This window comes from Strigops habroptila, chromosome 11 (genome assembly GCF_004027225.2).
Source record: "Strigops habroptila isolate Jane chromosome 11, bStrHab1.2.pri, whole genome shotgun sequence".
Taxonomy (NCBI): Eukaryota; Metazoa; Chordata; class Aves; order Psittaciformes; family Psittacidae; genus Strigops; species Strigops habroptila.
In genome coordinates, this window is record NC_046360.1 from 22,456,881 (window position 1) to 22,479,563 (window position 22,683).

The window sequence follows — 22,683 nt, forward strand, 5'->3', positions numbered from 1 at the left end:
TTTGGGCATTCACAAGTTGGGTTCAAATTAAAACACTAAAATACAGGCATCCTGGATGCTAACAGTCATCTGGAGCGATGGCCCTGCACCAGCCTTAGCACTGTGCTGTCAAGTGTCGGTTGGTTTGAAGTACTATAGGACTACCCTTAAACAGATGCTGGCCTGTTCAGCTGTCCTCTTCTGCTGAACTTCTAAATGCATCTGGTATCCTGGGCTTTGGGAAACAGGAATGAAAACATTGATAGCTGTTGGAATATTAGGACAAGGCATTAAGTACTGATGCTTTTATTTAAATCACTCCTGACACTCAGTTACTGATGTAAACTTGGGCAGAATGTTTCTCTCATGTTTTACAAAGTCAAATTTTAAGTCAGAATGTTAAAACTAGTGAATTAACTCAGTAAAATGTTTCAGGGGATGAGTGATATCTGTGCACACAAGCAGAAGAGCTGTTCAGCACTTCAGATTGGATCAAATATGCACTAAAACTCTCTGTGAGAATCCATCATACATTGGCACTGCCAAACACCGTAACGTTTGTGTATGTTTAATAGATCTTAAACATTGAAAAATACTATCCTTTCAGACAGCTACTCTGTACACCCATGAATTTGGAGGAAGAAGTAGCTGTTTAAAACAGACTGGAAACAATATAGTCCGTATGAACACCATCTATCAGCCCAGCTCCGTTGTTATGAACAAACCAGCAAGGGATATCGACGCCGCGCTTCGGATCGATTCTGTAATCCCTCTGCCAGCCCCTGAAAGGAGAAACAGCGTCATGGGAGTATGGAAGCAGAAACAGCACTTTGACAAGGTAATCTGTCCTAAGTCTTTGCTAAGGACTTAATTATTGTTTACCTTGTTACTGTCAGTTCATTGTTTTTAACAATCATTGTGGCATCTGGTTTCTTGGGATCAGACCCGGGATGAATTTCAAGTATGGTGAAGTCAATGGGGTGGAAAAACTGTCCTAAAAATAGAAGCCAAAATTACCATTTCAGGCATGCTGCACACACTAGAACAGGAACAAACCAAGCAGGCACAATGGAATTTCTGCATTGCCGTGCTGCTTTCCATGTCCCTTCAGGGTTGTGAATGGATAAGTAAACACCAAGTTTTGTGTAAGGTTGAACACATGCCAGAATTCTCTGTGTGTCATCTGGATGTAAATTCCAACTTCTCAGTGCACAGTAAAACTAGCCTTTTCTAGATACCCTTCATGATATCCTCACTTTATGTCTTGTCTATTCAGTTGTATTTATTACGTACTCTCCAAGTCATTAGCTTTCTTACATCAAACAGTGCATGTGTTGAGCTCTGAACCTCTTGGATGTGGTTATGCTTAGAATAAGGCTGACACCTAAAGAATTTTCACACTCCTGCCAGGATGAGCTTTCACACACTTTTGCCCTGTCTGGGCTGGTGCAGGATGCTGCTGGTGCTTTAGGTGCTACAATGAGCAGACATTTTAGATTACTTAGTGAAGTACAGGGGCAAAGTCAAAGATGATGAAAATAGAGATAAGGGGTGTAAGTCACTGAACTGTATGTAACATGGTGTACCCACATCACATGGGCCTTGCACAATTTTCTTGCTACTTGCAATTCATGTCACAGCAGAGTAATTTCTGTGTGGAGAGGTCATTTGTGAGGAGCACGGAGCAGGAAAGCATAAATAACATTCCATCCTTATTCTGCTCCTTTTCTGTTTTGTTACAGCATGGATCTAAGGTACTACCACTGCTATACCTTGGCTCACTCTCCTTGGGCCTCAAAGTGCATATCAAGACTGAGAAGAGTAGCAGTTCATTAATTTCCACAATGAGTAAACTTATTGACCCAAAATGAATGTTTGCTGCCCTTACCTCATTTTGTAAGTGAAAACTGGGAGGCAAGGTAAAATGGTTGCTACCTGTGTATTTTCCAACAGAGAATGCACACCACCAAACTCACTGCACTGCCAGAAAGCAGGATTCATTGGGGTCAAAATTTTGATCCCTGAATTATCAACTTTGCCTTCTACTAGACTAAAGAATGTTAGCTGACATGGGGAAAACCTTAGCCAGTGCAAGACATTGTGACATTAATATATACTCGTAAATCAAGATATACCTTAACAACTTTGTTTCTTACAGGATGCACTAATTGAGGTTTGGCAAATTTCAGTGAGCATTTTTCTCAGAGTGCTTGTGCTTAGGAGAAAGGAGAGCTCAAACCATCCAGGAAACGGGAGGAATAGCATAGTAAGAAAAAAAATAATCTGTAGGTGGTTTAAAGAGGTTCAAAGACTCCAGTGATGACAGTGGGTGCTCGTGATTGCAGCAGCAGCAGCAGAGTTTATGAACAGATAATGAATAACGTCTGAGCTCAGAATGTTTTGTCAGAAATCTTAATCTGGCCAATCAATGTCATGTTTCCTCTGCTATCTCCATTCAGAAAGGCTAACTCCAAGATTGTGTCTACAAATTATATAGCCTCATAAGGAAAGACAAGCATGAAAGCACTAAATGAAGCCATACCTAATAATCCATGGGTCTGTTCAGACAGTTTGTCACTTTCCAATGTATACAGTCCTAGGAAATCTTGGTGGAGAGGATGTTTCTTCCACACTTGGTGCAAAACAATAACAAATGAGGCACCGCTGCCCATTGTGAGCACCAGATTTTTTTTTCTGTTAATTATCAAAGTTAAACTGAGGAAAAAAGAAAAACTTGACTTAAGGCATTGTGCATCCCCTAGTTAACAGCAATGAGAAGAAACATGTCCTACAAATAAACATGGCTTTATCAATTGCTTGGTCTTTATTAAAGGAGAGGTTTTGCTATCTACTTTGGTCCATGTGAATCTCCGTGTGTTCACAGGCAGCCCAGAACTCCTACTGAAGTACACTGTAAAAGGCTGGCTAGCCTTAAACTCTTCAACAAGATGTCTCTACCAAAACTTGTCTTATAACAGCACAATTAATCACAGACAGGTTTGGATATATAGAAATGGCACCTCATGCTGTAAATCAGAATAGTATTGATAGACTCATAGAAGTTTTTATTGGAAGGGACCTTCAAAAGTCATCTAGTCCAACCCCCCTGCAATGTGATAAAACCATCATTTCCTTGCCTGGGTGCTACCTGACACCTTTTGTTTTTCAGAAAAGACAACTGCTGAACTCTCTAGGTTAGTGCTGGGACACAGGAGACTTGCTTGATTGTGTAAGTGATAGCATCCATGTGGCTATTGTAATAAAAAATAAGCCTGCTGTATGAACAGCAGTTCTGCTCCAGTGCTCCTTCTGCTGCAGTGCCATGCTTTGAGAAGATGGCAGTTTTGCCCCAGGTATACAATGAAAATGTAAAGGAGGATGAGATGCTGCCCATTCCTTTTCTAAACTTCGTTTGGCACTGGTACAAATAATAGATAAATCTCATGAAAAATATAGCTGCTGGCAGGGAAAAATGTACCTATTCTATGAATATCACATTTTCCATTTCTTAAAATGGAGATTGTTTACAGCACATTATTCTGGTTTTGTTTAAAAGACTACCCACTAAGTCTAAAATTACTCTTTAAGTGTTTGCAAGACACTGTTGCATTAAGCACAATACCAAATCTAGTTTTACCTTAGTTGTAGTGATAGAAAATCAGGGAGAATTCTTCACTTACTTATTCCAAGCAGAGGAATTGATGAATAATCATTCAGCAGTTACACAACAAAGGAGAACACAGAATACAGCAGGACTTGATTCAGTTTCTTTTGTATATTCAGACAACAAATCTTAAAAGTCTGTTATTGATCAACACTAAAAAACCTGTACACAGTAATAGAGGAGCGTGATAATCTTTCTGCAAGCCTTACCCTTCTTGTTGCAAGGTGACTGAGTCAAGCCAGGTGAATCCTGTTTTTTCACTGCCGTTCTGAATTGTGATCTTCTCAGGAGTTACTGTCAGCTTTAAATCCAGGCGCTTATTTGCAATGCCAAGTTTTCCAAAATATGTGTTTTGGATCTTTGCATCACTGTTTGCTCTCTTATCACCAATGAGTTCTCCGTTGACTGTGATGCCTAGTATACAGAGGAAACATCAATGTTCTATGTAGATAGGGCCTCATCAACTGATGTCAAGGAGTGAGTGTCATGAAAATTTAACAACTCAAGGAAACAAACATGAGGTGAAAACCAGATCAGAATTACTTGGGTGTGTTTGTGCCACAGTAGAATAAAGCTCTGCGGACTGTTCTGTGGCTTTCCACAGACAACAATATTTTATTGAGAAAAGTTTAATATTTCCTAGAGCACAAAGAATTTAAAATAAATTAAAACTCACCTGTAACTGGGTCAGTTATTAAATTTAACACAGCTCCTGGGTTTTCATTGATATTGAAACAAATGGCATCTTCTTTTTCTGGCACTGATATAATGAAGTGTGGATCTCCATCAACTGCAGAGGCAAATCACTGGTATTTGTACAGTGATACACAGGTTCAAAGTTCCACATGAACATTTAATGTTGTGATGCTGGAATTGCTGATGCTGAGAACTAGTCCCTGCACAAGCTGGATGCCCAGCTCAGTCCAGTCCATCCTCCAAAGGAGCGGTGGGGTCCCAAGGAAGCTGCTACCATCTCCCCAAAGTGAACTACATCCTTTTCCCCTCATCTTTCCCTGGTACATGACATATACCCATGCCTCTCAACCACTGCAAAATTTGGCACATGGATTGTAGGTTCAGGATGGCCACCTCGAAGTGCTTATCTCTGAGAGCCATGAAAGTATTACTGACGGCTGGAAGCTCATATAAAGGCAGTTACCAACACTAAGTGTAGCAATGCGAAGGAGGACTAAGAAAATGCCCATGTATAATCTCAGTGACTTGATCTTTAAAACGCATTTAGAGAAGTTTAAAACAAATTAAAATACCAGCCCCTTCAAAAAATGTCTGCCTTTGTGGAAGGGAATTATCTAAAAGACTCATAAGACTTGTGCAATCAAATACCCTCTCTGTTCTCCTAAGCAGACGCTACTCACCACTAGTATACCATGTGGGTTGTGAACTATACAGGTAAGATACTTGTGGAACTGCAGAGAGAGTAAAGAAGGAAAAAAAGTTAAAAGACTCACATCAAAATGAATATTTACACACTATCTGCACAGTACATGTAAGATGTCAGGAAGTTAATGTGTGAGGTAAATTGCTAATTCCATCCTATGTTTTAGAGCACATAATCCATGGAATGACAGTTTGTGTCCCTTTTGAATCAAGCAAAGCTTCAGAGATAGATTTCACTTGTTGTCTACATTGCTTTGAGGGTTTCCACAAGACCCAAGTAATGTATCTGTAGAACACAAATGTCTCAGACTTCAGGACTAAGCTGTGTATCAGCAAGGAAATGCAACATCACCCTTTGAATACTTATGAGGTTTTGACATTTGTTTTTTTTTTTCCAGAATGAATTTAAGTCTTTTCAATGAAGACTTGACAAAACTAAAAAGAGAGATTGAGAGAGACAGAGACTAACTGCCAGAGCAAAAACTTCAATGTAATTCTCTCATTTCCAGGATTGCCCAGCCAGCAATCTGAAGGGTCTGTTACTCTCTCTCTCTCTCTCTCATATAAGTTCTTTCTGTATAAGTAACTGAACATATTAATTTAGCCAGAAATGCTGATATTATAGTCCCTTGCTTCATATAATTCCAGAGGAGATGCAAATTGAAGTCCATCCTCTGCTTCTGGGGAAACAGCTTTCAGGAAAAAATGCTGGTTTGATGAACTGGTATTTACTCCTTAAAAGCTATTTAGTTGAAATTGTTTAATCTGGTATTGTTCAACCTGTAAGTGTGTTTTTAGCAGTAAGCAACCTTGTAGCAGGAGCAGAATTTGGTAGTATTTGTCAAAACACAGTTGTAAACCCAGAAAAGGCAGTTTCTATCTCGCCAGTAATTTCAGTTGGTTGAATCAATTTCCTTTGACAGACGCTGCTTCATTCAGAAACTTAAACTAATGACTTACCCAGCCTAGCAGCTGTGGCAGCCTGTGCTGTGAATGAAACAAAACGATATTTTAGAGGCTAGAAGGAACAAAAAACAATCTCCCACTTCCTTCCTTCCACCAAAACCAACTCCAAAATCTTGTATTTATGCATAAAATTCTAAATATTTAAAAAAGAAAAACTTAGTCAAACCAGTGTGTGTAGTACTGCAACAAAGCCAATGTCATGAACAGGCAGAAAGCACTCTCTGATCTTCAGCAAAAATGTTACTTCTCCGAAGGCCTGGAATTTGCTGGGATAACCTGCTTTTCTCCAATTCCTCTGTGCCATCTTGTTCTAAAGTGCGCAACTGGGAAATCAGTAAGATTGACCCACCTGCTTCCACGTTTTTCTAGTCTTCCACTTTTTACAGCTGCAGCTATGGGGGTGTGTCTGAAGACAGGGCTTTGTGCTGAAGTAGCAGCAATCACAGCATCAAGGAAGACATCTCTGTATGAGCCACTGCTATGCACAGGGATCTGGGAGTTGACAGTGCTAGTCCTAGAAAGCTTATTTGTACTGGGCCTGAATTTTGTGGTGATGGGATGCTGAAATGATCTGAGATAGGAGGAACAATGCTGAAAATTGTATTTATGATTTTTTTCAGCTGAAAAGTTTTTATCTATTTATAACACACTCCTGATTTATTCACCAAGAATCTTATTAAACTATTGTGTCCTAGATGAGGTAAGTGATGCAGGAAATCCATGTCTAACAATTAAAAATAATAAGTAAATGTAACAAGAAATGTACATACCTTCAGCTGTTCCCATGGGCAGGGGAGAAGTAAAAGGAAGAAGAGAAATTTTGTTTCAGTTGTGTAATTAAACAGGAAGGATTCTGAGAAAAACAACCCCAAACAAACAAAAAACCTCAAAACCAAACAACAAAACAAAGCAGCTGATGATATTCAACCCATATCTTCAGTATTTTACAATTCCACTTCTTCCCAATGATAGAACACAATATGTGTAGGTCAAACAGAAACACACTGAAAGTAAAAAGCTGTTATGTGGGGCAGCAGAAGTGCAATTGATTATGCATCCGATGAGCACAATTAGTAACTGGTTTATTGTTGTGCCATTTCCACATTGCAGAATGTATCTATTGGGTTTACTCTTTTGTGGTTTTCAACATATTTGCTTCATTTATTAGTTCTGACTGGATGATTCAATAGTCCTGTTTGTGAATCTAGACTCTAGGGTGTGTAAAACTTATTTTCTTATTCAGCAGCAGTGTTTTGAGCATTTTCTCCTATTACTGCTCTACCCTTTCTATATACAAAGAGGATTTACTTGGAAAGAGGCCTTTGTACTACAAGTACCCGGGAAGGGGAAGCAAAGAGCTGAAGATGGTTCTGAGTAGATGCCACTTCTGTCAGATATTTGGGCAAGTTTTTCCATTTTATGGAATCCAGTAAACTTAAAGCTGTTATGCTGTATAGTGGCTTGAATGTTAAATTAAACATGAAGTATTTTTATGTCAGTATCCCATTATGATAGTTACAAAAAATAATGCAAGTTTTCTCAGCAGAATGCCTGAAGAATTACTCAGAATTGAAGGGCACTTAGCAACTAATTGGTTTCAGGACTTACTCCAGTCAAAAGAAAATTCCACTACCCTCCAGTAAGCATCTCTGTCAGGCTCAAATGCCTTAAGTTATCCTGCTAAGTTCAGGAGATGAGGCATTTCTTCATCTAGAAGCCAGCAGAGAGCCCACACAGAGCCTGGAAGGAACTTTTAGGGGCACCAAGCAAAAGTTTGTGGAAAAAATAATGGCTGCTAATAGAAGAGATTGAAAAGCCTCACAAGAAGTTTGTCAGACCTGTTGGCTGAGGGAGAGAAGAGGATGGCCTGAGCAACACATACAGATGAGGGTGAGGTGGCTTGGGGGTGCACTGAGCAGATAGCATTGGCCTTACTTGGCTAAAGAGGAATAGAGTTGCTTCATTTCACAGAGGCTAAACAAAGCAGCTGAACTGGATGAAAGCACAGTGTTACTGAGCAAGGAGTTCACAATGAGCCAAAGGATCAGAGGGGCTGAGAACAACTTGTGCATTTTCAGTATAATTGCTTCTCTTTCTGCAATATATACGAATAGTGTGTTTTACAGGTATAATCTCCTCCTTTTTACAACCTGATATATCCTGCACAAGGAAGATCTCATGCAGATTTTCCCATTTCATGTAGAAAGATGTTACTACATCTACCCCTAAACTGAAGTATGTAGAAAAATAAATAAGAAAGTGATATGAACTAAACTGAATATAGCTGATTATTAGATTAGAACTGCTTCTTGCTTTTTGGTTTTTGATCCAAAATACTTTATATATTTAGCTTAAAGTTACACTTATTTTGAATTTCTAGTATTTTGCCTGTACAATTCAGTAATGAAGGATGGCTTGATGGAAATGAGCTTTACAATGAAAAGTTATTTTGCATCAACCTTACAAGTGCAAGGCTTAGAAAATAGATTTTTCAGATACATGTTTAAAACTGTGTCCATACAAAAGCACTTCTGTAGGGGAATATCAAAGGAACTTGGATGCTCAAATAAAGTAAAATTGTGAAAATGTCTATACCTTCAATGGGTTTGTCAGCAATCGCATCTTTATTGTCATAGTCTTCTGGTTTTGTTACCACCATGGATGTCAGTGGTGTTACAAACTTGTATTTTAGTGAGAGATCCAGGGCTTCAGCTGTAAGATTCTCCTTTTCTTCTCCGGTAGCTGCAATACTGAATACAGGTAGAGACTCCTGGCGTCAATGATGGCTAAATTACTCACTGAACTCTGGATGAAAAATTTTTCTTTAAACTGAAGTTGTTTCTCTGCAGCTAACTTATCAATAAGGAATATATGTTACAGTCTAAGAGCACTTCTGATTCCACTGGGTATCCAAGCAGGCGGCAAAACTGTGCTTTATGTTTGCAGTAATTTTAAATTGCGTAATTTGCAACCTGAAACAGGAATACTGAGGTTGGGGAGGAGGATAGATTGGGAGATTTTTCTTACTGCTTTTTATGGTTTCCCACTGGCACCTCAGTTTGAAGTGCATTTCAGCTTCACATCCTAGAAGCTGCACCAATCAGATGGCTTAAAGGGTTCATAGCTAAGATGTTATTCTAGATATAATTACCGTTTTTCTAGGAGTTGTTCAATGGTGAGATAAGCCCAGAGCCTTTCAATGTACTCTCCAAATATGTATTCTTGTTCTTGGAAAGCTTTAGCTGTTTGCTCAGCATCTTGTTGTGTAGTATATGACAGGGCATCATTAGCCTGTTAGGAATAAGGAAACTTTTCTGTATCGTAAGTAGTCAGATATCCAGAACCTACCAAAATCAAGACCTTCACATCTGAAAATGTTATTAAATTGAAAAAGTCTGGTCCCACTTGCCCAGGCAATTGTTAGTGTTGTATCAGGATCTTTGTTCCATTGCTTCTGTGAAGGTTAGTAGTGTACACTGTAGGCCATAATGCAGTTTCCAAATTCACATGGCAGTTGTGTTCATTAGAATTTGGCTACTCAGGATTTAAAGAACTTTGATTATGGTGCTGATTTCACACAGGAACCTGTTAAAGCAGATGTGCTGGCTAACTGACTAATAATACATTATTTGCATTTGAAATAGACCTAATTTCATAAAATATATTTACTACATCACAGTGCACCGGGCATACGTGCAGTTCACAGTATTTCAGATAAGATGATCTGTAATACGTTTGTGTTATGTTTCCTGAATAGCAGGGGCAAATATTCTTACAGAATCCAGATCTGGACAGGCATTTAGATCACTTGGTTTGTATTAGAAGTAGATTTTGCCTATTTTAAGAGGAAGGCATTTCAAATATTCAGCTGTCTTATCCATCAGTTTTCTTCTCCCAGTCACTAATGTCTGTGACACTAACATTTGGCTCCTGAAAGAGCCAGGTAGGGTATTTAGAGACTAAAATAAAGAGATAGATCTATTTGTTAGCAAATATAATCCAGTCACTGCACAAAGTTGTTCAAGACTGACCCTATCATACCAGACTGAGTTAGGCAAGTAATTTGCAGTGTTAAAAGCAATGACTTTGGTGCATTTAGTTTCTCACATATGCAGTAACACAACCTGTCACTGACGTAAAGAAATACCAGTAAATATTTTAAGTAAGTATTGCCAGCTTTGAACTTTCAGACATTTTGTGCACCTTATGTAAGTCAAAGAAATCCACACTTACACCTTCACCTCTCACATCTACAGTCAAATGGTTTTGGTTGTCGTCTATAAAGCGTCCAGCCACCACAATCTCAGATCCATCATAGAAATGCTTAAAACTGGTTCTAGTTAGGTCTGATATTTCATTTTCTGGGTAGTTTAACTCCACATCAGTGAGCATGGGATTTGACACCTCGTCATAAAACCCCTACAGGATGGAAAAAAAGAAAACCATTTAACTGTCATTGTTTCTGTAACTCATAGGTAGATCTGTACCCAGAAACACCCTGCTACCCAGCAATGAAAACTGAAAGTGTAGCTTAGAAGAAATATTTAAAAGTTCAGTTAAATCTCAGAGTACAAGGCCTAAAAATCTACAAAAAGTAGAGATGAGAAAGATCATACTAGCTCTTTAGTGGCACTAAGAGAGAGGAAAGAAAATCTGAGAACAACATGCTGTGGATGATGAGTTCCATCAGTGTTAACCAAGAGGGATCCCAGGCTTCCCCCTGTTTGACAGAAATAAGTTTCTAGACCTATTCCCTGCAGAGTCTGAAATGATGACATAAGCCAAAGGAGACTATAGGTATTTGATTTTGGCAGAGCTTGCAATGAAATCCAGTATCTAAATTCTTTGGTGAAGTTTTCAAATGGCTGCTATTGGAATGTGAGAAATAAAAAAGGTCAGCTCTGTACTGCCTCTACCTCTTCTTATGCCTTATATGACTAAAATGTTTCAGAAGTATGGTAAGATATACCTGCTTGCAGAAAGTTCCTAAAAACAGAATATCTAGAGTCCTCATGCTTTGTCATCCCTCTCGTCCCTTGACATGACATTAACTGCATGATCTGTGAGGTACAGGAGAGAAAATGACTGCGGCAATTTTGCTGCATACCAAAGCGTCCTTCAGAACCATGACTTGTGTCACCCTATGCCAAGTTTTAAACCCTCTTCTGTAGCCCAGGGTATCTCCCTTCCACTGTCTGCTTATATAGGGGAAGGGGAACATTAAATGTAACTAATATTCTGATTACAGCAGACTCTTGAGTATCTCAGTATGAGATTACACTTTGGGATTTGGATTACTTCAAAATAAGAATGTCTGTATAGTTACCTGAATTAATGTATCTCTCATCTAATGTAAGTGGTGATTACTGTACCTGAAGCTGTAAAGCTGCATCAGAGTCAGGATAAATGCGACGGGCCAATCCTTTATTCTCCAGTGCCATCTTCTCCAAGAAGTTGTAGTCAAGGTCATAGCCAAACCCAAGATTGTATAAGGGATATTTTCCTTCAATGGCTTTTTTCACATGTGCCTGAATTTCCTGAGTATTTGATATGCCTGCATCAAACCAGAAAATGTTGGAGTTTTCTTCTTAAAAAGATAAAATGATCACAAAATGAAATGTGGCTGGACATGTTCGGATTCCTTAGCAGCCATTATCGAAAACTTGCTTTAGTAGTATGGTACTGGTACAGTAGCATTTAAATTATTAAAACATCCAGAAGTCAAAGACGGAGGCAAATTTTAACTGAGCTTTTTTTTTTGTTGTTGTTGTTAGCTAATTCACTCTCTTTATTATTCCATCCACCACAAACTTACCTACGTTTGGATAGCCATCTGTTAACATGATAACTATAGAAGCGCTTCTCTTGGGCACTAGGTTTCCTTCATGAGCAGCATTCAGCATATCAATTCCCCTCATTATACCACCATGTAAATTTGTCACTGCAAGACAGACATAGAAATTTGGTTTCAACATAGACAGTCAAAGTAAAGGCCCATTTTTCACTGGAATCTTATGAGATCTCATTGCAGTATGAAAAGTAAAGATTTGGGTTTGCAAGTAGGGGGATGTTTAAATGGAAAAGTACCTGGATTTTGGAAATATAAGGAAAAACAGATGTTACGTTCCGAGTAAATTTCAACTTTAGGAGTGTCTCATCAGTAATAAAAATAAGCAGATCTTTAGCATCATGTTCACAGACTGAACTGATAAATTAATTTACACAAAGACCTATTGGCAAGTTCAGTGAAGTGCTTACTGCCATGAGTGTAAATGCCCCGAACAAACTTCCTTGCTTCATCCAAATTTTCAGGCGTGGCCTTGATTAATGTTTCTTTCCAGGTGTGTACTTCACTACCAAACAGTATGAAATTGAAGAAGTCATCTTCTTTAACATCATCTAAGATTTTTAGAAGTGCTTCTTTTGTCTGTAAGACAAAGAGATTTAAATGTGTGGTTTAACATTTAATGAAATAGCTGCTTACAGATTTTACATGATTAATGTCTCAGCATTTGGTATTTTTAACTTTTACACAGTGGTGCAAAAATTCTGAGCTTGTTCTGTCCCTGTGTCTATTTCACAATAACTCTAGTGAAGTCAGCCAGTTGCAATTACATCTGGTAAATCTTTGCAGCCGAGAGGGAAATCAGGATTCACGGCATGGATTGTTGCTTACACTGAGGTAAGCTGGCATAGCAAATAGAAAGCGATGGAAAATGGGTAGCTACGTTGCTCACATGCAAGCAAGCATGGATATTTTGATGCATCAGAACCTGAAAATTCTGAGCATTAGCTTGGAACGAGGAGTCCTATGGAAAGAGCTGCTGCTTCCTAGAGGACACAGAATGAACAACATGGATAATGCACATAATACTTCATGCACATGTTAATTTTGGAACTGTCCAGTACACATGACAGAGCTCTCTGGAAACGTTGATATTGAGAGTATTGAACTAATAACATTTATAAGTAAGTAAATACAACCTAAATGTATAGAATTTTGTTCTACAATAATGTTTCACAATAGTACTTATGGTTCTGTGTATTAGAGAGGTTACAGCATAAAACCGCCTGGTACAGCTTAAGCAGTGCTTATGCACTATCAGCCTCCCTGTCCCCTCCATCACAACAGAGGCTCTTTCACTGGGACCACATAATAATGTAATAACTTACCTGTTCTATTTCTCTTCCAGACATTGAGCCACTAATATCTATTATAAAAATAACATTCTTGGGCAACTTTGGAAGATTTGTTGGTGCAAAGAAGTGCACAAAGTAGCCATTAACAATCTGGAAAAAAAAAAAAGCCAAAACCAAACCACTTTTGTACATCATAAAGATAAAACGGATAAAGAAGAAATTACTTTCATTTTGTGTCTGGCCCCTATGGGGGTGAAAAAGGTTTTAAAGGCCCCCCCCTTGACCAGTCTCACCTCTGTCCACAGGGCCAGGGGCTTCATTTAAGCGCAAGCCTGGGCCTTTAGTCCCTGCCTCTGCTACGCTGTAAGAATGCCTGTCTCCAGCTGTGTCACAGCCATACCTGTCCATGGACTCCACTGATTTGGATCCCATCTGCAGACTGACTTCCCACTTTGACACTGGGCTGCCTCATCATTACGAACTTGCATGGTGACCTGGACTCTCAGTTTAATTTGACTAACGTCTCTGGGTCTGTGTTGCTTAGGTACTGTGGGGAGTGGGCTCGTGGCTGGTGAAGCCCCTGTGCTGCCAGCTGTGTTGACACATTCAGCTCCCTGTCCTTTAGGGGACAGCTGGCCCTCGCTGCTCCCTGAGCTTTACTATGCAGGCTAGGCTGTTCAGCAGCTCAAAATTTCCAGCTGTCAGATTTACCTGCAAATTATCTGAAGTTGTTCTCTTCACGTCATATCTTACAGTAAAATCCCCATCCAAGGCAGACTGTGAGCAATTTGCACAGGTTCGCTGCTGATCAAGAGTTGGCTTGAAGGAGATATGCCCCTGGAAAGAAAGGCCTTCATTAGATCTGAACCTTAATAGCTGAAAGGTTCCTGCAGAACACAAAGAAGTTTGCATTTTTGTAGAACTAGTATATTTATATTCACAGATATGAGAATAACCTCGTTTATCAGGTTAGGTATTAGTTTGTATCCATATGTATTTGTATATTTACTGATGGCTAACTGATATGAAGGCTGCTCTCTAGAGCTTTCTTCATGTGTTTACTTCCCCATCAGTACCCAGGTTTTCAGTTACTGGTGTGAGACAGGGCCTACTGGTTTGGGTACAGTACCATGCTTAACAGCTATGTGGCTTCTGAACTGCATGGGGATGGCCTTCAACTTGCTAGCTTGGGAGTGAGAGCTCATTTGCACAGACAAGCCTTTACTGCATTTTCCCTGCTTTTTCTCCTCTCACTTCCATTAGTAGCACTGGCATTCTTATTTTGGAATTGTAACCATAATATATTGTGGAATGCAGTAGTTATTTACCTTTTTCTCTGACAAAGTTTTTTTAATGGTATTTTGCAGCTCATTGGTGATGAATGTTCCTTCTGCTTCCAGCTCAGTGATACCCTGGGGCTCAAAGATATTTACTTCAATCTGAAATATTAATTGCAAATTCATTGTCATTGGTCACCTCACAACATATCAATATAGCCATTTCCAGGAGGATCAGCAGGCAACTACAGATGTGAAAGAGGGATTTTCATAAAATCAGAAGAAATTTACTTTTATAATTTAGAATGGCAGTCCAAATCCACACTTGTGTGGACACACCATCTGCCAAACAGGCCCTTTTATACATAGAAATTAAAAACAAAGCCAGAAACAAATAAACCTTAATAGAAATATAACTTGTTTGAAAGCTACATACTGGAATTTTGTCAAATGTCAATAAATATTCAAGTCCTTCAAAAACATAACCCAGCCATTAGGTGTGAGCTGTGCCCAATATATTTCAGTATGCCTTCTATCATAGTGTGTTTAAATGCTGCTGCACAAGCTCTTAGAGATGCTGAGTCTCGTAATGATTTTTATACAGCATTTTCTGGGCATATAAAGCAGAAAAACTTTGCCTTAGAGCTAGGTTTTAGCAAGGCAATAGGAATGAGCAAAGGCAAGTTTTCGCACACAAAAGCCACAGTATTCTAGAATGTGATACCTGTATCACTAATTTAAGATGATGTCGTTTCACGGTGATGTGTGAAAGGTGTAGTTTATGCTGTAAAAGCATTTGTAAAAGCTGTTAGTCTTCTACTTTACCTCAAGGCATCATAATGGCTTTTTCAGGTTTCTGTACGTTTCTTTTGGAGGCTTAGTACCTGAGTAATTTGTCAGGCTTACAAATGAAAACCTGCACTAAAGCATACTGGTGTGGACTCCCCATGTGATTCATCAGAAATATGAATAACATATGGGCCTTTAGCTCACCTGTGAACCAATGGGAATGACCATGGTACTCCACTTTCAACAGATGTACAGAATTTCATCATCTCTTAAGTTACAGGCCAATTTGATACACTTCGCCATTTACCTCAAAATCTTTGACAAGCTGCTTTGGTTTTACTTTGATGAACATCTCATATCTTCCAAACTGTCGTTTCAGCAGTTCCTCGTATGCAAGTTCAAAAGTGACTTTACTGGCTGCTTCAATGTTGACTGAGACAGTGAATTTTTCTGTTTTTCTTCCTGAAGCTCTGTATTTATAGTGGGTAAGAAAAAGACTTTTCTTTATCCTCTTTCACAGTATTTATTGTTTGGGTTGGTGGAGTATGATTTTTAAAAAGGGATAAAACAAAGATGGGAATCTTGATCTATTGCTAAAATCGAACTGCAGAATCTATTTAAGTTTCCCTGGGAGCTTAATCCCAGGAACAGGACATACAAGTCAGTGAAAGCTGCAAAAACAGTCTTTTGTAATTGCACATACTGCCTACGTAGCCAGAAGTTGTATTTCCTTTTTATATTTTACACTACAGTAACTCTAACTTAATGATTGTTCTTTGTTCACATAAAAAACAAACTTCAGAAATCTGCCAGAACAAAGTATTTCCAACCTCACAATTTGCTAGGGGATGGTGGTGTGGAAGCCACACAAGACATCATTCTTACTTGACAAGACCAGCAGTTTCTCCCCTTGAAACAGCCTTCTCATATTGCTTTTTTGCAACTTCTTTTTCCTTTATAGTTCCAGGGTAAGTGACACCATCAATTGTCCTGCAGATGAAAAAGTCCTAGTTTAGCTGACTGGTTTGCACTAATACACAGAAAGTTACTACAGGCAATTCTCTGTTTATTGATTGCTTTGCTGGAAAGTACTTTCAGGAATCTCATATTGCCAAGATTTGAGCACTTACACTGAAGCTAGTCTTCTCAGAGGATTTAGCTGGAATGAAGAGCTCTGAGCCCAGTATCTCATGAGAATCTAAACCAATTTTTACTTCGAAAATGAATTAGATCAAAACAGAGCTGGTAGTAACACTACTTACACCTGCCATACTCCTAACTTCAGCAGCTTGACCATCTCGTCTCATCTCATGGCAAGCCAACTCTGGATGAGACTCATCTGTCCAAATGTAGCTGTCTACAGCTGAACTACATCCTTAGACTTCTTACACCATTAAACAGGCATTTCTCATAAAGGATTAATCTCATCCTATAATAAAAGTTCTAGTGTGCATTAGGAGTAGTTGTGCTCTAGAAACTACTGTTTCTTTTCACTGAAAATAAAACAGGCAGAGTGTGATTAGCAGAGATGGACATGTTTAAACTGAATTAAACCTCATAATGGTGTGAAAATTGCATATTATTGCATCTAAAGGTACAAACTTAACGGAATAATTCTATTTCCTGCCTTTCCTTCAGGTACGATTTTTAAATGAAGATATAAATTAAGCTTTAATACCATGAGGGAAATGAAGTAATGGAACTCTTCTGGTTTGATAATGCCACAGTAAGTGGTATTTCTGAAAAGGTGAATGGATCTCCAGAGAAGACCCCTCATTCCCTAAGGCCCATGATGATGAATTGAAATAATTGAAAATTAGTCATCTTTTCTATACAGGCACCAATGTTTGCCTTTCTCCAAATGTCTTGCAAGCTAAGTTACTAGTACCAGAAAATTACCCAGGAGACATTTAGAAATCTATCAAATGGCAATGTAAAAACGAACATTTGGGTTCAGTTTCTCCCAGTTGCATTTGCACAGATAACAATACTGTAAAGATTACACACATGCTGAAGTTGGTAATGAAGGCTGTCTTAGGGAGTTCAACATCAAAGAAGACTTCTTTGTGCACGTTTCCACGATTGACAGCTTGACTGGTGATGACATTGTGAGCAAATCGGGAGGTGATTTTACTATCAGTTTTCATGCTACAGATTTCTATCCCATCGACAACCTAGACATTGAAAAATGACAAAAGAAAAGAAGAGCTGTAACACTGATGGTTCTGTTAATCAGCCATAAACACATTAGTAAAAAGAAATCATGTCAGGACATTCTGTCACTCCAAAACAAAACAGGAAAGACCTAATCATAAGAACTGGAGCACAGCTGTGTTTTTTCTTGGATATCTATCACATTGCCATCATGGTGCTATTCCACAAGTTGGAGCTACAGCATCTATAACGAAATGCTACCACCACAGCAAACATTCTGCCATTATAAGTTTATCCCTACCGAGACTATCACTTTTGTTTATGGGTAGTCAAAGAGCACAACTTCTTACTGCTGCCTCACTCTGTTAGTGTCTAATTCTCAGCTGAGTGGATGACTCTTTGAGCAGGGATATAAGTAGTCATCTTGCTTAAAAATAGATCTAAATTATTCCAGATGGCTCCAAATTCCATTTTATGTTTTTCTCAACTTCCTCACTACTGGGGCTCATTCTTTAAACAAGCAAATGGATAGGGCAATGATTATTTTCTTTGATTGCTCAGGACTGTGATTGCTGGAGACTATGTGAAAGCGTAGGTAACAACAGATGTGACTCTTTAGGCAGCTTCACAACAGCAAGGCCTGATTCTTGCAGCAAAACCAGCATTGGCAAGAACCTCACAGTTTTTATAGTGGTCCTGATCTCGGGCTGGCTGATGAAGAAGGTCCCCACACAATCAAAGATTTTTAGCATTGCTGAAGGGGAGTCCGGGTGCCAAGTGGCATCAGCCTCAGAGATGAGGTCTGTTCCCTTCCTTAGAAACAACTACAACATAAAAGTAAAAATACACCCTACATAGATGTCTGTTAGATATAGAGAGGTGACTTCAAACAATTCTGCTATTTATTCAAGTACAATAAGGTTAAAAATCTTTTGTTCATTCTCTTTCACTGTCCAGGAGTTTCCACCTGAGCTTGGAAAGGATCCTTCTAGTCAGCCCTACTGCCTAAACCAAGCAACTCTGGGCTATTCCTGTCATCACACACACTCAGAAACACCCATTTGCTCTGACTGGACTCACACAAACATGTTGTGAATACAGTAGAAATGTTTTTCTCACTATAGATCTTTCTCAGTAGTCCGGACAAAAACAAGCTTTACTCACCAAGTCATTATCAGCATTTCGCTTCTGTAAAGAGAAAAACAGGGGAAATATTACTAAGGTAGGAAAGCTGCATTTAGAAATAAATCACTTAGCACCTATGTAGTTATCTTCTGCTTCCAACTCAAAGAAGTTGTCCAGGAGAAGGAAGACTTGAGAAAGGTCCTCATTAGTAAACTGAAGTAAATTTGAGGGAAGAGGAAGGCAGCTGAGGCAGGTATAATTAGTTTGCTTTTAGCATTCCTAGCTCTGGTGAATGTTTTAGTTTTCATTTGATGTTAGTGCACCTTGAATACTGTGGGTCTGAAAGATAAATTAAACTTTAAATGTTGCTGATTCTGTATTTTGCTCAAGTGACACAAGAAGTTGCTTTCTTTCAGCTAAAAACTAGTAATGGGCAGCCTGAGAGATGAGGGGAGAGTGAGAGGAAAAGGCTTGAGTGCTCAGTGCTATGTTTAAATGTCATTGAGCCTAAAGATCACACTGATATCTGCTTAATGTGGCTTCCTTAAGTATAGGTTGTCTGTGGGGTGACATCAAATAAAACCAGCCTCTCATTCTAACAGGAACAGGTAAGATGGTAATTCAGCAGGTTTAGAGAGAAGAGAGGCAGTCACTGTGAAAGGCTGCATGGAGGAAAAATAAAAAGCTGCTAGAACTCTTTTTTGGCATATCTGCCCCCAGAGTAGGTGCAAATATCAGAAGCTCTACAAAAATACAATGTGCTCTTCCAAACAAGCAAACAGACTTCGAACATAGTGCATCATGTTACAGTAATGGCTTGTGTAACTCAATTCCCACAAGCTCAGTTGCACAAACCTTATCTCTTTTGGCTCTGAGCACCTCATGGGTAACATTTTGTACAAGCATGTTTACCTGCTCCACCAAACAGGGTAACGACACAGCATAGTATCAAGTCAGGTACATGTCAGGTACATTTAAGGCTTTTGATATCTTTCACAGTTAGGAATTTTACGGGTTGGAAGCTGAAGAACAGAGGATTATTTCCTGTTTATTTTGGAGTTTTTTCAATCTACTGTAGTGCAAGGTTTTGGGGAAGAGGCTTCTCAACTTCTGTAAGGCTGGCCAGAACATGTGGGTATATTTCTCTAGGTTCATCTTTCAAACTGTTATTGCCACAGAGGTGATTTCTGTGTGTACGTCCCTCATGTTTCACAAACCTATGTGGGCTTTTTTAATGCCTGTGTAGAGTATGCATCAATTCAAATTCATCCTTTCCAAAACAGGAATCATGTTTTCTGTATCTGTACTGTTATTGTGGCTAATCATTTCCCCTTACAAAACATGAACTGAGGTACGAACCCTGGGAAATGAAAAGCTGGAAGCAACTGAGATGTCAATCTGTTTGGTACAAACTTTTCATTAAAGTGGAATTACCAAGCAGTTTAAGAATACAAAAACCTACAAAAACGTGTTCTTTAGTTACAAATTCTGCAATTCTGATGACTACCTCTTAAATAAAAAAAATTTTACCTGCATTTAATTAATTTTACAGAATTGCTGTTGTGCGTTTTCTTTATCAGAATTCTGGGTTCTGTAGTGGTTTTGAAAGAGTTCTGATTCTGTGGGTATTTTGGGGGGTACTCTGCCATTCTCATTGCTCTAGTTGACCCTGATCTGCACGGAGGAGTGGATTAGGTGATTTTTCCATTCTTAATGATTCACTTGGATGTAGCTAGAGACCTCACTAACATCATGGTCATTTTAAGCCACGTGGACAGAAAGTTATAGTGTCTCATTTAAAAATGTTACACAATTCTAGACCAAAACAAGATTTTAACATGCTCTACCTTGTGTAATTACAGTTAACTTGATAAAATGTTTCTATAGTAGTTTCGCATATTTGCCAGTTGCACTAATAGACTTTTTTTTTCAGTTGTATAACAGTAACAAATTCTGCTTTTATTTAAGACTGTTTTGCTGTCAGCAAAACAGAAAAGAATATAGGTGCAAAAAATCTATAGAAATTAGAGAGGAAGAGCAGAGGAAAAGAGAAATTTGATCTTCCAAGAAAATAGGGAGGCAAAAGAGGGCTCCTAAAACAGTACTTGCTGAAAGAAGCCCTGATTTCATAGCTTCGGAAACTAAAACACAGCATGACTAAAAGATTCAGGAAACACTTGACAGTTAACTTGAAGCGACTTCTGGGAATTCACAAGGCTAAATGAGGTGTTTGTGTATATCCCTCAGTACTGCATAGGAAACACAAGGTGTTAAAATTATATCCAAATCTACAGCAACATTAAAGATTTCATCATCCTAAGTGACACTAATTGGATATCACAGAGAAGAGACCATAATGCAGCTAAGGTATGAAAACTAAACTATGCAGTTTTCACTGCTGCCAAAATGAGAGGGCTGTAAAAGGCTGTAACATCACTACCTGTGCTTTGAATATGTAATTCTACTGGTAGTTTTGAATCTAGAAAAAACTTTCCCACCCTTAGTAGCTGCATGCATAGGAACAAGATGTGCAAGTGCACGTAGGGATCTTTGATTTGGGTTTCTGTTCAATTCTTAGCAGAACTGGGTCTGCCAATTGTGTTTACCTGACTACGGCTTTGAAAGAGATTTGACCTCTGCAACTTTTCATAGTATATAACTACTGAAAGAGAGGAAAAGAAATTATTGAGGTGAGCAGTAGTGGCCAGCAACTTAAACTACGAAAATTAGGCAGAACATCAGGAAGCACTCCCTTACTCAGAGATCCAGCCAGAAACAGAAAAGCCCCTTTGAGGACAGAGATACATTGCATGTATCATGCATATCTTTTGAGAAAAAGCCTACCATGTAATTTGGATAGTGGAGATATTTACCTGGATGTTACATCTCTGCTTCCTGCTTCTTGAAGGCATCTGTTCACTGATATTTTACATTGCTTCACAGGTGCTAAAGTCAGTTCCCTGGCACTGCTGATTGTTTTACACATTTAAAAATAAGACCACTACAACATTTTACCATTATGTGGTGTTGACAGGGAAAATCGAGGAAAACAATACTCCTAAAAAGAGATACAGGAGAGCACCACAGCTGATTGAAAACTGAGGCTGATTAGAGGTAAACTAGTCTGATATTGTGCTCACTGGTAACAGAGAACACAAACCTCCTGGTGGCAGCACTGTTTGCGTTCTGAGAAATGCAGCTAAATAGCAGGAAGTTAATCCATGAAGAACGGGAGCCCTGGTTGATTACTTACCTTGATGTTTCTGACACGTGTTACCAAAAAGTCCGATGATGCAAAGGCAGGAATCAATAATAAAATACAAACCAATAGATGGTTTTCCATTTTGGAAAAAAGTAAGGTTCCGATGTGAACGCTATGTATAAATATATAATGCTTTGTTTACTGAGCGTTAATAAATAACCCAGTGTGAAAAGTGGGATTAAACATTAGGCATTCAGGAAAAATCAAATACTGAATTTTGAATTTGCATAATGGTTACAAAATACTGTAGCAGAATTTACAGAATATGTCAGCAATGTCTCTTCTATGTAGTATGTCCAAACAGACATTCAACAGCCATTTCTGTATGGGCACCTGAGATTGATCTCTGCTGCAGACTCACTTCTTTTCTGAACGAAAACCATCATCCTTCTGATACTTTCTTAAAGGCTGTCCCTGGCTCAAATTTGTTGCAGCCATTAACAGAGCTTGCAGTCTCCTAAGCCCATTTATGCTCCTCTTCAAAACTACCTCCTGTAATCCTGCATATCAGTCAGGTGATATGATTTAGGTACCAATATTTGACATATGTTCTGGCTAGTCCAGAAACTTCCTATCACATGCTTTCCCATTCATCTTCATGGCTGAAACCCAGGTCCATGCTCCCAGGGTCTTGCATCTTGCACAGTCAATACCCTTTCACAGTCAATTCACCCTGCTGCTGCAAGGTCTATTCTCTTTATTCATTATCTTGACAGCATTAATTCTCTTGTAATCTTTTTAGCTGGTTTCATTTCCTCCATTGCATGACACACAAGCCTTGAGGAGCGGGAGTTAAATGCTCAGTGATAATAAAACGTTCAAGTTTACAGAAATTGGGGTATTTTCTCTTTGTCCTGCAGTCAGCTTTCTGAGGTGCGTGGCTGCCTGAGGGACACAGGATAGGTCCAGGAGCTCCTTTTAAACCCGTC

At 38.9% G+C, this 22,683-nt stretch overlaps 1 protein-coding gene across 1 annotated transcript; it reads right to left on the reverse strand.

Moving 5' to 3' along the window:
- Positions 1–269: 269 nt before the first annotated feature.
- On the reverse strand, positions 270–21,835 carry LOC115614635 (inter-alpha-trypsin inhibitor heavy chain H3-like). Its single transcript, XM_030501793.1, has 22 exons — positions 21,746–21,835; positions 18,532–18,555; positions 17,221–17,387; positions 16,099–16,203; positions 15,521–15,683; positions 14,476–14,586; positions 13,859–13,984; positions 13,181–13,297; positions 12,266–12,434; positions 11,823–11,948; positions 11,380–11,561; positions 10,241–10,426; positions 9,159–9,298; positions 8,603–8,757; positions 6,778–6,783; positions 6,002–6,028; positions 5,020–5,070; positions 4,320–4,433; positions 3,853–4,057; positions 2,522–2,694; positions 862–973; positions 270–761 (listed from the first exon to the last, which is right to left on the reverse strand). Exons 1-22 carry the CDS (start codon positions 21,833–21,835, stop codon positions 632–634), a joined length of 2,679 nt encoding a protein of 892 aa, XP_030357653.1. The 3' UTR covers positions 270–631.
- Between the last annotated feature and the right edge of the window lie 848 nt (positions 21,836–22,683).